This window comes from Penicillium atrosanguineum (assembly GCF_028827265.1).
Source record: "Penicillium atrosanguineum strain IBT 20685 chromosome Unknown utg000002l_segment0_segment0, whole genome shotgun sequence".
Classification (NCBI taxonomy): Eukaryota; Fungi; Ascomycota; class Eurotiomycetes; order Eurotiales; family Aspergillaceae; genus Penicillium; species Penicillium atrosanguineum.
Genome location: NW_026623134.1, coordinates 1,803,556 through 1,816,906, shown reverse-complemented (window position 1 = coordinate 1,816,906; position 13,351 = coordinate 1,803,556). Strand labels below are relative to the sequence as shown.

The window sequence follows — 13,351 nt, the reverse complement described above, 5'->3', positions numbered from 1 at the left end:
TATGTGCACACCTGGAATCTCCATAATGGAGACCTGGTTAAACCTCTCTACGTGAGTTATATCTGTTCCTTCAGGCTTGAATGCATCGTATCCAGTAGCTGACCTTTTATTTAGTATATCCTCGTTTACGGTTGCTGCTATTCCGCAACCCTGCCATTGATCAAGTCAGCCATTCTAATGGACTGGTGCCGAGTTTTCGTTCCCGTTCAGAAATCAAGAAATTCTTTCTGGTGGGGCTGCGCGGCCATCATATCCCTCCAGTGTCTTTGGGGGCTTCTTTGTGTTATTCTTCTGAACATGCAGTGTCGCCCGCACGAAGCTATCTGGAAATTCTACCTTCCAAGCAAATGCTACAGCCTGCCTGATGTGATGCTCACATCGGCAAGTGTCCAGGTCGTGTCTGACATTGCTATGTTCTTGTTGCCCCAGCGAATTATCTGGGGCTTGGGAATGAACTGGCAAAAGAAAATCGGTGTCTCCGTTCTCTTCGGCGTTGGTATTCTGTACGTCCTCCTCTATCCAAAACATCATCAATCCAAAGCTTACCTGGTCACAGTGCCTGTGTTGCAGCTATCCTACGACTTGTCAAAACAGTTGCTTTTGCCAGCGAGACTGATACCATGTATCTCATCGGCCCTCTTCTATTCTGGGCCTGTGCCGAGATGACCTGTGGTTTCTTCATTTTCAGCGTCCCCTGTCTCTCCAAGCTCATCATTGAGTCTGGGCTCCCAGGTAGAGTAAAGAATGCTCTCGGCTTCAATTCCAGATCCAGTGAGCACTCGAATGCAGACTCGGTTTGTGATTCTCAATATGACACCCCCCCTTCTAAGCCTTGGGTTACTGGCGACACTACCTGGTCCAAGCTTGAGGAGGGCCATATCGCTCTGCAGGAGACTGGGTCGGAGTCACAGACACGTCTGCATGACGGTGTCCAGTCGAACGTCACCAACCCTACTGTGCAAGTGATGCGTACCACGGATGTCACCGTCTCCAACGATGCTCACTAGTGGCAATCATCTCACCGGTGAAACATCTCATGGTCGTAATAAGTTCCAAGGTTATGACTATCCAGGCAATCTCCAGCTATATTCTCGGCCGAATTCAAGTGTTCCATGTTGTTATGTCAAAGATCTATGTACTTAGTGGACCTTTTAATTTAATTCATTCCTTATTAATGTTTTGTGAATTTTTTCCGTGTACCTGGGGTATTTCAATATTAAGTCAAGGTTAAGCCTGCCCTCTATTGCATCTATCTCACACGAAACTGTTAGGAAGGCAAACATTAATTCAAAGGAGCCGTGCATGCCCAGTACCCCTTTGATATGTAGATCAGCGGAGACGAGATAGATCAGAAAATTCGGGGTCTAGCAGCATAGAAGTGGATACTAAACCTTACCGCGGATGTGGAACCTAGAATCTCCCGATGCTGCAATCCTACCCCGTACTCTCTAGTCTATCTGGCATATCACAATTTTGGCATTTTCGTAAGATTCTTTCGCCGACGTATCACCTATTCCCCTTTTACCACAATTTCGCCACTGGCTGACTAGCAACCAGTTACCTGCTTATGATATCTAGGCCAAGTCACCAATTAGGAATCACTTGATCATGCAGTGAGAAGCCACCACGACGTGGAAAGCCATGGGGTTATCAAGATTCTGGGATAAACTCAAGGGAACAAAAATATCCATGTATCTTCGCGCATGATCTTCCGAATCAGTATAGGAACAAGTCGAATACTACGGACCCTTGTGAAAGAGTATGGAGTTTATTTCATCTAACTCTCAAGGCCATGTCTATTACTGGTGTAATGTAGGTGACGGTAATACTGCCGCCACGGGAAGTGACCGGCTCCTGGAGCCCAGGGTGAGTTTGTCACCCCGCTGCCCTGAGCTGCCCCTTGAGCGACCCTGGGCTGCCTCCTGGGCAGCCTGATCGCTCACCCCAATGCTATGGCCAATTAAAAGCCGTTTAATCTCATAGTGGATCGACTAGAGGAGATATTTCTAGGAACATAGTAAAGGCCGAGGAGCTACACTGATGACATATGTGGTTTGATTACTCTAGTGCTTTGGCTACAAAGCCAACCCCCGTGCCGATCTTCTAACATTTCACTTCATAGTGTGACGGGCGAGTGAGCATATCTTAACGTTATCTAGAAGAATACAGATCTTTCCCTCAACACGAAACCGACAGAAGCTGGCTCAATAACAGAAACACAATAGACTAAGCCTATGGTTAGCTTTACGTGAAGTGTCTCCATCTTATGCGCTAAAAATTCTCATATTCTCGACAGCATGCTCCCGATAATACCCTAGATTTCTCACAAAAAGACCTAAATGCCCCATCCACGACAAGAAGTGGATGGCCACCCAATTGCCATTTCCCTTTATTATTACTTATGCGCACGCCGAATCAAGATCGTCTAAACCCCAAAATTATCGTGCGATCTAATTTGTTTCTCTCCTAGTACACAGACTTATTTTTTCCTATCTCTATTCTCTATAACTCGCTTCTGTTTCGAAGTCAGTATATTATGCTTCCCAAAGAGGTTGTGCGCGAGGCAATGCGGACCGTGCCTATAATCTTCACCAAGGAATATTTCTAGCGATAAGGCAGCTAATCGCCGAACGCATTCCCTCTCAAAGGGATCCCGAGATGCACCTTGGTTAGATTAGGCCTAGCTTATACTCTGTCGATATTCCTCTAGGACACATTCTAGATAGGAACTATAAGTAGGGGACGGGTAGTTCAACTATATAACTTGTGACTGAACTAATCCTTGAAGAAGAGAAGTTCATTAAGTACAGGGGACTGCCTTTTATGCATCTATGTGATCACGTGGCGGCGTTCGTATACGTTCTCGGCAAACCCTCGTGGAGTTCCCATCATACCCCAATTAGGGTTCCGAGTAGCCTCATTTTGTTCGCAGGCCGTAACAGCCTTGAAGGAATAGTCGAGATTTCAATTTCCCGTTACAAAAAGCCTGCCGCTCGATCAGAGCCAGTGGGGCTCGGTGACACTGGTGATGGAAGTTGACAGTCTTCCTGCATAGCCAACTCACTATTCTATGAAATTGAGGTCGATGTCAGCATTTGTGATGAGACAAGAGCAAGCTGTTCCAGTATTTGATTTACCTACCATTAGTGCAGATATCACTGATCGAGCAATGGCCATTCCCCCGACACCAACACCAACTCCCCAAACATGGCCAACTCCTTTCAAATTGCACTTGATGAAAACCGCACTCTTAGCAGTCACGCTGTCCAGATTCTGTGAGACTATTTCCGCGAGCTCAAAGGATCTTGCGAGCAAATTGGAGAGCCGTGCAATCATTTTCTCCACAGAACCTAGGTCCGCATACTCGTTGATATCAAGCTTCACACGAGGGCCACCATAGCATGATAACCATACATCCTCGGAGATTTCTCTCACGGAAAAAGTTCGCAGAAAGAGGTCGCACACTTCTGTGTCGACAAGCCCGCGCCCAAGCCGTTCTGAATGAACCTTTGTCACTTTGGAGAATTCCATCGCGACCTCACAGGGTAGATCAAGTCCGAGCTCCTGGAGAAGAACCCAGGATACTCCTGCTTTGCCACTCTGGCTGTTGATTCCAATGACGCTATTAAACGACTGTCCCACATCTGCAGGATCAAGGGGCAGATAGGGAACTCGCCAGGTAGGTTGCTTCGTGTTGTCAGTCCTCGCATTGTTGTACTTTATCATGCCCTTGCGTATGGAATCTTGATGTGAGCCACTCCATGCTCGGAAATATAAGTCACCGGAGTAGGGTGTGCGAGGATGGATGGGGAGGCGGGTAATCTCTTCATACACCTGACGAATGTATGGCAGATGAGAGAAGTCGAGCCCCGGGTCGACCCCTTGGGTGAGACAGTTCAATGCCATGGTGACAAGGTCGAGATTGCCAGCTCGCTCGCCATTGCCGAACAGACATCCCTCCACGCGGTCAGCTCCCGCCAGACAGCCTAACTCCGCGGATGCGACAGCACACCCACGGTCGTTATGGGTGTGCAGAGATATACAGACAGTCTCGCGGTTGGAGATGTTGGTTGAAAAATACTCGACCTGGTCCGCATAGACATTCGGCATATGAGACTCCACACTGGTCGCAAGGCCAAGGATGACAGGGTTCTCTCGTGAGGGATTCCAGGCATTCCGCACTGTTTCACCCAGACGCAGAGCTACTTCCGGTCGACTGTTACCAAAGTCTTCCATCCCAAAACCGAATGACCAATTTGTCTGCGAGCTTGCGATAGGATCGTCCTTTGTGATAGAGCGAACATATTCGGTGCAAGTTCGAGCCCGCTCCAGCAGTGTTTCTTCGCTGGCCTCAAATATCGTCTCTTGATAGTTGTCACTGGTAGCCATAAAGGTGAATATGATAGCATTGGGGGCACCTTTGATGCTCTCTATGGTTCTGGCGAGGGCTTCTTTCCGACAAGGGCTGATCACCTCAATGGTGACATCGGGCGGTATAGCACCAGGGGTCTCGACAAGGCGGCGGGTGAAGTTGAATTCAGTATCTGAAGCACAGGGAAAGGAGACTTCGATTTGCTTGAAGCCCATGCCAACCAGCAGCTGAAAGAATTGCCATTTCTGGTCAAGTGTCTGAAGCCGAATTAGCAAGAGAAATCTCTTTCAATTCACTGATCTTTACCATTGGATTCACGAGGGCCTGGTTTCCATCTCGGAGATCTGTCGAGAGCCATGTTGGTGCTTTGGCTAACCTTTCTGAAGGCCATTGGCGGTTTTTTAGATTTGAAATCGGGAGCTGCTTTTGATATTTGACAGCAACATCGTGTTTTGAATGAGACATGGTAGAAAATGAGACAAGAAGAAACAGCAACCTCTGTCTATACCTCTAGAGAAATTATTATCGAAAAGAAAGCGCAGGTAGTCTCTCTGTGAGAATTGTGAACACTCGACCCATTTCAAGTCAAATAAGAATGCCCTCTCAATCGCCCGGCCCTTGCATTATCTGCTTAGCCTAGTCAGCTTGCCCCGCTCATGGCCGTGCCTTGATGTGCATATATGTGACGATGTTGGTGGGGGGAATGGGCAAGAGGAAATTCCGAACAGCGGCAGGTCAGGAGATGAGAATCAACTGATGTGTCAACCTTGAAGTTTTTCAGGTTTTCTTTCGATTCATACACCGATCAACTCATGCAAGAGCGGATGTTAGGAGTGAGTCTTCCAGTAAGAAGGCGATCCGCTTGCACGAGTGCGTGAATCTGCAGGTCTCGCCCGGTCAATTTGATCTGCACCATACGTTCAACGATCAGCCGTGTAGGATCGCTCCAATAAATGGTCAAAACTAGACTCTCGCGCATATGTGTGGGTACAAGGTAATGAGATATTAATATTTCCGATTCCAATTAAATTGATTCTAATTAACAGCAATTGCTAGCTGCAGGTAGATGGAGACAGCAATGACGCCAAAAGCTGCAGCTTCTAGTCACCGATCTGCACCGATTCTGCAATGCAGAAGACGATCCGTCGATGTGGCTGGCTGGCTACCTGAGTCTCAGCCGCGGGAAATTTGCTACCGTGAAATCTTATTTTCTTCTGGTGATCATCGGCTTTGTTTCTTATTTTCATTATCTCTTTAGTGGACTATTATAAGATATATGTAAGAGCGTAGTGCGTACTGATATCCCTATTTGGTTTTATGAGGATTCAAGTTCGAAGTGTTATATTACTTATCAAACTGCGTAGCTTCGTCAAATTGAAATGAGAAAAAAAGAGCGAAATTTCAATATTTCGAAATGGGTTGGGTAGTTTCGAAATTACAACATAACTAACCAACCCAAGCCACCATCTAGTAGGGGAAATTGAGAGACCGTCGATCAGAAAAAGAAGAGATAAAAAGGCCTTACATGCTGAGCCTTGTTCATGCATGTCTCGAAATAGGCTTCTGACTAGTCACACAGACTGGCAACTCCGAGTTTCTCTCCCATCTTGTATCGGGAATCAGGGTGGTCTTGATCGTCTGGCGCCGGTATTTGTATCGTAATATTGCTCAGACCTTCAAAGACCACGATGATATCCGATCCCCCGAATTGAAAGTATCCGATTTCGTCTCCTTTGGAGACATCCTCTCCAACGCGCGGAGTCATAGTGACTGACGAAATATGGCCCATTCCAATTGGTAGAATCGCAACTTTGCCAATGGGCGAATCCAAGACAATCAAGCCTCGTGTCTGGCACCATTGGTATCCTTCCTCCGCATCGGGATTGCTTCGCGGTCTCCCATTCACCGCAATGGCTTCCAGCATAACTTGACCAGGAATGACTTTGCACTCGAGGACTTTGCCGTCCACCGGGGCGTGCATGCGGTGATAATCGAACGGAAAAAGGATTGAGTGAAAGAAAGCACCGCCGTGGAAGTATTCTCCGTACGCGCTGTCTTGCAGCAGAACGGAGATTTGCCAGGGGATGCCCTTGAATGTAACACTGCCATTTTTATCGACGGGCCATTGTCCTTGGAGCATGCAGTCCGCAGGACTAGCGATCACCATTGGGTCGGCTGGGGCCGCAATTGGCCGTTTGTTTGGCTTCAGGTGGCGAGCAAAGAAGTCATTGAATGACTTCCAACCACCATCCGGAACAAAGTAGTCATCCAATCCATACTTTCCGGAGGCATGGAATGTTGCAAGTGTCTCAGGTGTCAAGGACTCTGGGGTGTCCAGAAACTGCCCTAGGGTTACTGCATAACGAACCAGCCATCCTGATAGCCACGAAAGAGGGCCCCGGGTCGTCTCTGGACTGATTGGGGTCTGGAGGCCTCGAACAGTAGCTTGGTTGAAGAGGAAATAGAAAATGCGAACTCGCTCAAGGACCTGGGTGGCGGTGGAATTCTCGCTGGGGATCCAAGTCTGGAGGTCATCCATGTAGTTGAAATAGCCTTCCAGATCCTGAATTTTATATTTTTCCATGTAGGCAGGCGCTTGATCGATCGCATCACTGATAGCTTTGCTGAACACGTGATTCCATTCAGGCTCGTGATTGATTTGGTCGACCAAAGCCTGAACAACGGGAGTGTGCACCATGATGGTTGATTGCGTTATATGAATTGACAGAAAGGAAAGTGCTTTGAAGATTATAGGGATACAGAAGACCGAAAGCCCAAAATTTAGAGTAAACCTACTATACAACTGTGTGCTGCAGTGAAAGTTACGGTAATAGCATTATATGCAGTGGCGGAGATCGCTCTCGAGGGTTCGTTGCATGAAGACCCACCCGCTATGCAGATGTGGCTCTCTAGCTTAGTTCCTGAAATGTACTGTGGGGGGGGATTGTGAGTTGCACTTGCAGAAGCCCACTGGGTCTTGGTCCACATAAATGATACAGCAGCAATTTCTCGTGAAACCGACGCTACAAACCAATGAACTTTGGCCCGCATCTTCACCGCTGATTGAGATCGATCTATGCTAAGCCGAAAAGGCAGGAACAGAAACGCAAACTTCTTGAGATTGAAATAGAGCCCCTCGTACAGAAAAGTCCTCCACCGTGTCTACGTCGTAAAATATCATAATAACAGGTCTTCAGCCATCTGCAATCCCGTTCGTTGCTCCGATTGCCAGAAAATGTCAATATTCTTGGTACTTTTTGTGCTTTGTGCTCTTTTTCTCAAGCCTATCCTCTTTCCTCGCACGGGAAAACTTCCCTTTATTCCGTTCCATATATCCCTTTATGACGCCCTGCGCGGTGTTGGAAAAACGGGGTTTTACGACAACCGCCTCCGACCTTTGACAGAGAAGTATGGCGCTGTGTGGTACTGGAGTGCCGGGCGATGGGTCGTGATTCTCACTAAGCCGAGCTATCTTACTCGCGTTTTTCGGAATGAGCAGACCGTCTCTAAGGCTGGATTCATCAAAAAGGTACCATGGGGCGTGTTTGCGCGGTTGATGGGAGAAAATATCATCGATGCCCATGATGATCAATGGAAGCTCTTTTCGTCGATCATGAAACCAGGTATCCAGCGACCGTTTACCATCGATTCTCTTGTTCAAAAGTCCGAAAAGCTTGCACAGCTATTCTTGGAGAATCAAGAGCAGACATCATCCAATATGGGAGTCACTATTGATCCTTTCGTGCATCGCTGGGCGGTCTCGGTTTTTGGCGAATATTTTCTTGATGTCGAACTGGGCTGCTTGGAAAACGCACACGTCAGGCTTGAGCAGCTGATCGGCGAGCTCAACGACTCTGTAATTCCACTTGGTCCGATTTTCACCGAGTTTCCCATCCTCGAACGACTGTGGTGGCTGTTCCCTGCTCGTCGTCGCGCCTTTGCGCTGGTCGATGAGATCGACTCTCTCATTGTCGCGCACACGGAACATCATCTGAGCAATCCACCCTCGCCAGAAAATGTCAACAAAATGATTCACTTTTTGCAACGCGCTCGTTTGGAGGGTACCATTTCCGAATGGCACTACCGTTCAAATCTCAATATGATGTTCATTGCCGGGAACGAAAATATGCTCTTTGCGGTGACCTCGGCCATGTGGGAGCTAGCCAAGAACCTCAACATCCAAGACGATCTTCGAAAGGAAGTTAACTGCTCTCTATCATCTGATTATTCCGCCAATGATGTCAATGCTCTACCACTTTTGGCAGCTGTCGCCTATGAGACTCTTCGCCTCTACCCGCCGTTGAGCCAATTCATTAACCGCCTTGCGCTAGACGACATGCCTCTGGATGACGTGCATGTAATCCCGAAAGGCACATGGGTTGGGTGGAGTGCCTACGGTGTGCAAACAGATCCTAATGTCTGGGGCCCAAGAGCAAAGGAGTTCGATCCATCCCGATGGGGATCAACTATTGAAGAAATCAACGACGCGTTTCGTCTTCATCAATCCAAGGGAAACTACATCACGTTCAATGGCTATACGAGACGGTGCCTTGGAAGTGGATTTGCTCTGACGCAGATGAAAGTGGTGCTGTGTGAACTCGTGAAGAAAGTATCTTGGACGAAAGATCCTAGTTACCAACTCACTACCACCGTTGTAAGTTTGAACTCTCAAAGCAATCAATTAAAAAGGAGCTAACAGCAAAGCGTGCACTTCTGGGGCCATCGAATTGCAAATTGGTCTTCGAAAATCTAAGCTATAACAGACAAGAAGCAACTGCATAGACGGAGAGATTCTTATCCTATGTTTACAATATTTTGAAACCCCCAATGAGATGAAAGATTGACCATGTAACATACCTCTGTCATAATATTTCCAAGCACTATTTGCCGTTTCATAGTGCCTGCCTCGGCGCTGGTGCTTTGAAATAAGTGTGCAAAAGTCGGGATAGCTCAGTTGGGGTGTCGGTTTAGTCAATCCCTAAAATTATTCTTTGTTCACGTTCGTCGTCCAATTGAACTCCTGTCTCCTATGGCCTTTTTGGGGGTAACGCCCTCAAGATCGTTTTGGGGATTCCCGTGAAAGGAAAACAAAAGAGGAAAGAGCGACTGCGAAAGATATGACGCCTTTCAAAAGTATTAGTATTGTCTCACATCTGCAATGTCGTACCACTGACCCAAGGTGCCAACCATTGTCAAGAAATCAAATGCTTCCACAAGAGCCCCCGAAAAAAGGGGCCCAAGCATTGTTCCAATATTGAAGGCAATCTCCGTAATCGAGAAGATTCTTGAGCTACCTCCATGAGGCCCAAAGATCGAAGCGTTCTTGCTTTGCAAATCGTTGGTAACAGCTACTCAAGTGTCAGAATAGTATCGTAAGGTAGGCAGAAGAAATTGTCTTTACCTATTAGCTGGAATGTTCCCGCCCCGCGAACCAGTGGCGCAACACTACCGATCCCAACAACACCAATGATGAAGATGACTTGCCCATTTGCTTCATTATCTGCCCAGTCAACTCCAGTTCCTGGAATGCCCAGCATCCATAGCAAGGGTGCAATAAGAATCCACCCGATGGTAGTCGGATTGCGCAGTCCCACCCGGTCACGAAGCCATCCGACTACAGGGCCTAGGGCCATGCCGGGGACCTGCAACCCAAGGAAGATAATACCTATCGGCAAAGTACCCCAATGAAAGACTCTTTGTAGGTGAAGCGGTAATGTGGCGTCGAATCCAGATAGAATCATAGAGAACATTACCGTATTGAGAAGCCCGGCAATAATTCGAATATTGCATAGCACAATGCGGTAGAAGCCAAGGGATGGCGGTGCTGGACATTGTTGTTCCAGATCAGGCTTGCTATTGCAAATATTTGCGCCAAGTAATGCTTCTTGTTCGTCAATCGATGCGTGCTCTGAGGTTGCAACCTGCATATCATTTTTCTCGAGCATGAGCAGCCTCGCGATGAAACCCACCGCAAGAAGCAGAAGAGGAGCAGACCATGCAGCCCAGTATCCTACTAGCTGAAGTAATGCCCCAGAGACCATCGGCCCTGTGATAATGCCGGCTATCACGAATGACATGGCCGTGCCGAGCACTTTGCCGATATGGTCTGGCTTGACATTATCTGTCAAGGTGGCAAAGGCTACAATCCAGCCCGCTGACCCGGAGGCCGCTTGAACAATACGACCCACGAAGAGAACCCACACTAGCCGTTGTCAGCTTCCTGTCTATGGCGATGAGGTATATACTGATACATACCGGAAGGGCAAATAGAAAGCAAGAGCGTTCCCACAAAGCATCCTGCTAGAGCAATGAGGAGGGGTATTCTGCGACTTGACGTCTTGTCCGCAAAATGACCAATGATTGGAGCAGATACTACCGAGACAAACCCGTGAGTCGCAAGAAGTGCGGTGGTAAGCCACTGTGTTTGGGATGGAGGCAATTCTAGTCGGTCCTCGATCATATAACTCAAGATGGGCACGATGAAAGCGTACAGAAAAGTCTCAGAAAAGAGTCCCAAGGTGGCAGTGAAAATGACAAACGATTGCGACGAGCGCCACCCATAACCCCATGGCCGAACCTCCGACATTCTATCAAGTCTATGCCAGTGCTTTTCGAGAGCCTTAGGTAGAGAGATGTAAGCTTGAACGAGAATAATGGAAAGTTTCAGTCATTCTTTTTTTTTTCCAAATCGGCCGCGAGGTTTATTTCGTGGAAAAGAAAACATTGGCACTCCTCACAGCCCTTGCAGCAGTCGCTCAGCCGTAGTGGGTTTATTGGGATCGACAATGGATCCATCATGCAGTTTTTTCAGGCCAGCTGCAGATCCCTCTGATCGATGAACCTGGCCTCGACCAAGTTGTCGTAACTGGGTCTTGTCTTCCTGGCCCAAGGAACGCCACACAGAAGGATCAGCCAGGCAATTTATAGCTTCTTCTACGTAAGGGTAGCCATTTTCGGCGCCTAATTTACCGTCACCGTGCGTTGTGGTGTAGAATCTGCAGATCAGTCAAAAGTCCGTATCACGCGAGCAAAGCTATCTATGTAGGGCTTCATTGGCTATAGATGATGGTCTTGCAACTATTGCAGAATCAGGAGCTTCTCAACCATGGATCTGAAGAGCTCGTCGACCGACATGATGAAGTTACCCGCTCGGGGGTTGGATATATGTATGTGTATAAAGGTACAGAATTTATATGCACGATCAAATCAAGACTCGTCGCAAGCCCTCAGTTCCTCCAAGAACTCTCCGGCCAGTAACAGGGCATCTACCCTTTCCACTCTCCCACTTTCCACCTCGCTTGCGAGAGCCTTTTTCTTCGTTATCATCCGAGGACTTCTTTATACTTTCATCATCATCACCGGTAATTTCTTCTTCCCAAGCTGCACCCGCACCTTCGCCGTTCATGAAATCCAACTGGCGCTGGTGCTCACCGTTAAGCCAGTGGAAAATGCACACGTAGCAGAAGACGTATCCTGTCTGGCAGGCTGTCGGGTTGGTGAGCGCGTTTAAGCAGACAGGGCAAGTATTGGCGCTAGAGAGGTCGCCCGGTGGTAAGGGGACGGTGAAGATAGGGAGATACGAGGTCGCAGAAATAGGTGATTGGTGTCGGCGAGGTGTTTTGAGGGCGGATTTGAGGTCGCCAGATTTCTTTTCTTGCTCTGCTTGCTTCTTTTCGTTCTCTTCTTGGCCAGACTTCTTGCGCTCTGCCGGGTTGGTAAGTCCCGAGACGACTGGGGCAGGCAAGTCGAGGACCTCAGTTGCTTTGCGAGTCAATTGCCGTGAGAAGTCACTTGCATGCCACCACTCAAGGAACTTCAGCGCGAAGATTGAGGCAGGAAGGAAATAGCGCAGAGAAGTCAAAAGCTGGGTGTGCATGTTCTGCGGGCTAAGAAGACCCAACAAGCCCGATCCAGGGCGCTGAGACCGGCCACCGCCAGGCGCAGGCTTCGGGTCCAGCACTTCGGCAATAGCACGGTGATCTGCGGCTCCGAGGCGACGGATCCGCGTACCAATGAGCCATAGGAATGGGGAGGAGTATTTGGTGTTATCGAAAAGGTAAGCAAGATTGAACGCCAAAATAGAGAAGTAATAGGCCGCGTTCACGGACGGGTATACATTTCGCAAGAACCACTTGTAGTAGTGGAAGATGCGCTGACGCACTGTTGGGTTGTGTGGTAGGTCTTCACTGGGATTATATCGCGGCCCGCCACCCAATGCTAGGGCCGCCTGCGGCGCAGCGTGAATATCGTAACCCTCATCGAGCTTGCGCTTCAGATATGGAATGCCGACCATGACGAGCAAGTTCTTCCACACGTCTGCTGAGTGCAGCTTCAGGGCCTCGCGTACGGGGGTTCCGGCGCCAACCTGGGCGCGCGGGATCTCGCCATTCTTGGTGCGAAGGACGCGCTCGCGTTTGAGGGAATAAAAGTTCTCCGTGAAAGATCCACCAAAAGTGCGCAGGTAGTATCGCTCGACGACCAGGGACAGGAGAGCGTAGACCTCGTCGTATGAGTTGAGGATCCGGAGGAGGTACCGCGGGTGGCGGTGTGTCGCGACCGCAAGGAGATATCTTAAAGACGGAGGAAGGAGATCGGATAGTTGTTGTTCAGCGAGGAGTTCTAGAGTCCGGCGATGTCTTTGTTAGCAACTCCGCATGTGCGCAAGTTCCCGTGTTCGGGGCTCTCCTCCTCGAGGGCAGGACTTACCGAAGAGCGATGGCTTGAACCCATCGAACTCCTGTTGAAGACTAGGAAGGTACTCCATGTTCAGGAGCACCGGTCATCGTCGACAGAATAATGGATGAAGGTCGGGAAGTCGGGAAGTCGGGGAGTCGAAAAGGTGGAGAGGCGGAGAGTGTGGAGGAGTCCGCCGGATCCAGGGATCATCAGCCGAGGCCCAAACTCCAACGCCGAGCGCTTTACTTTACCTCTAGACATTTGATATGACAATTTATACAGAATGAAGTTCTTTCTTTTGGT

At 48.6% G+C, this 13,351-nt stretch overlaps 6 protein-coding genes across 6 annotated transcripts; 2 read left to right on the top strand and 4 right to left on the bottom strand.

Annotated features, from left to right (window-relative positions):
* Window positions 1-297: 297 nt before the first annotated feature.
* Window positions 298-1,007, top strand: N7443_002442 (uncharacterized protein; the record flags this gene model as incomplete). Its single annotated transcript, XM_056882498.1, has 2 exons — window positions 298-503; window positions 557-1,007. The coding sequence occupies 2 exons, from the start codon at window positions 298-300 to the stop codon at window positions 1,005-1,007; spliced, it is 657 nt and encodes a 218-aa protein (XP_056744339.1).
* A 2,056-nt stretch (window positions 1,008-3,063) lies between these two features.
* Window positions 3,064-4,837, bottom strand: N7443_002441 (uncharacterized protein; the record flags this gene model as incomplete). Its single annotated transcript, XM_056882497.1, has 2 exons — window positions 3,064-4,629; window positions 4,679-4,837. 2 exons carry the CDS (start codon window positions 4,835-4,837, stop codon window positions 3,064-3,066), a joined length of 1,725 nt encoding a protein of 574 aa, XP_056744338.1.
* A 1,102-nt stretch (window positions 4,838-5,939) lies between these two features.
* Window positions 5,940-7,070, bottom strand: N7443_002440 (phosphatidylserine decarboxylase; the record flags this gene model as incomplete). The annotated part of the gene is made up of 1 exon (XM_056882496.1): window positions 5,940-7,070. The coding sequence occupies one exon, from the start codon at window positions 7,068-7,070 to the stop codon at window positions 5,940-5,942; it is 1,131 nt and encodes a 376-aa protein (XP_056744337.1).
* Window positions 7,071-7,607: 537 nt separating this feature from the next.
* On the top strand, window positions 7,608-9,068 carry N7443_002439 (cytochrome P450; the record flags this gene model as incomplete). Its single annotated transcript, XM_056882495.1, has 1 exon — window positions 7,608-9,068. One exon carries the CDS (start codon window positions 7,608-7,610, stop codon window positions 9,066-9,068), a length of 1,461 nt encoding a protein of 486 aa, XP_056744336.1.
* Window positions 9,069-9,508: 440 nt separating this feature from the next.
* Window positions 9,509-10,958, bottom strand: N7443_002438 (Aldolase; the record flags this gene model as incomplete). Its single annotated transcript, XM_056882494.1, has 3 exons — window positions 9,509-9,720; window positions 9,774-10,574; window positions 10,628-10,958. 3 exons carry the CDS (start codon window positions 10,956-10,958, stop codon window positions 9,509-9,511), a joined length of 1,344 nt encoding a protein of 447 aa, XP_056744335.1.
* A 615-nt stretch (window positions 10,959-11,573) lies between these two features.
* pex12 (ubiquitin-protein ligase peroxin 12) lies at window positions 11,574-13,136 on the bottom strand (the record flags this gene model as incomplete). Its single annotated transcript, XM_056882493.1, has 2 exons — window positions 11,574-12,991; window positions 13,079-13,136. The coding sequence occupies 2 exons, from the start codon at window positions 13,134-13,136 to the stop codon at window positions 11,574-11,576; spliced, it is 1,476 nt and encodes a 491-aa protein (XP_056744334.1).
* Between the last annotated feature and the right edge of the window lie 215 nt (window positions 13,137-13,351).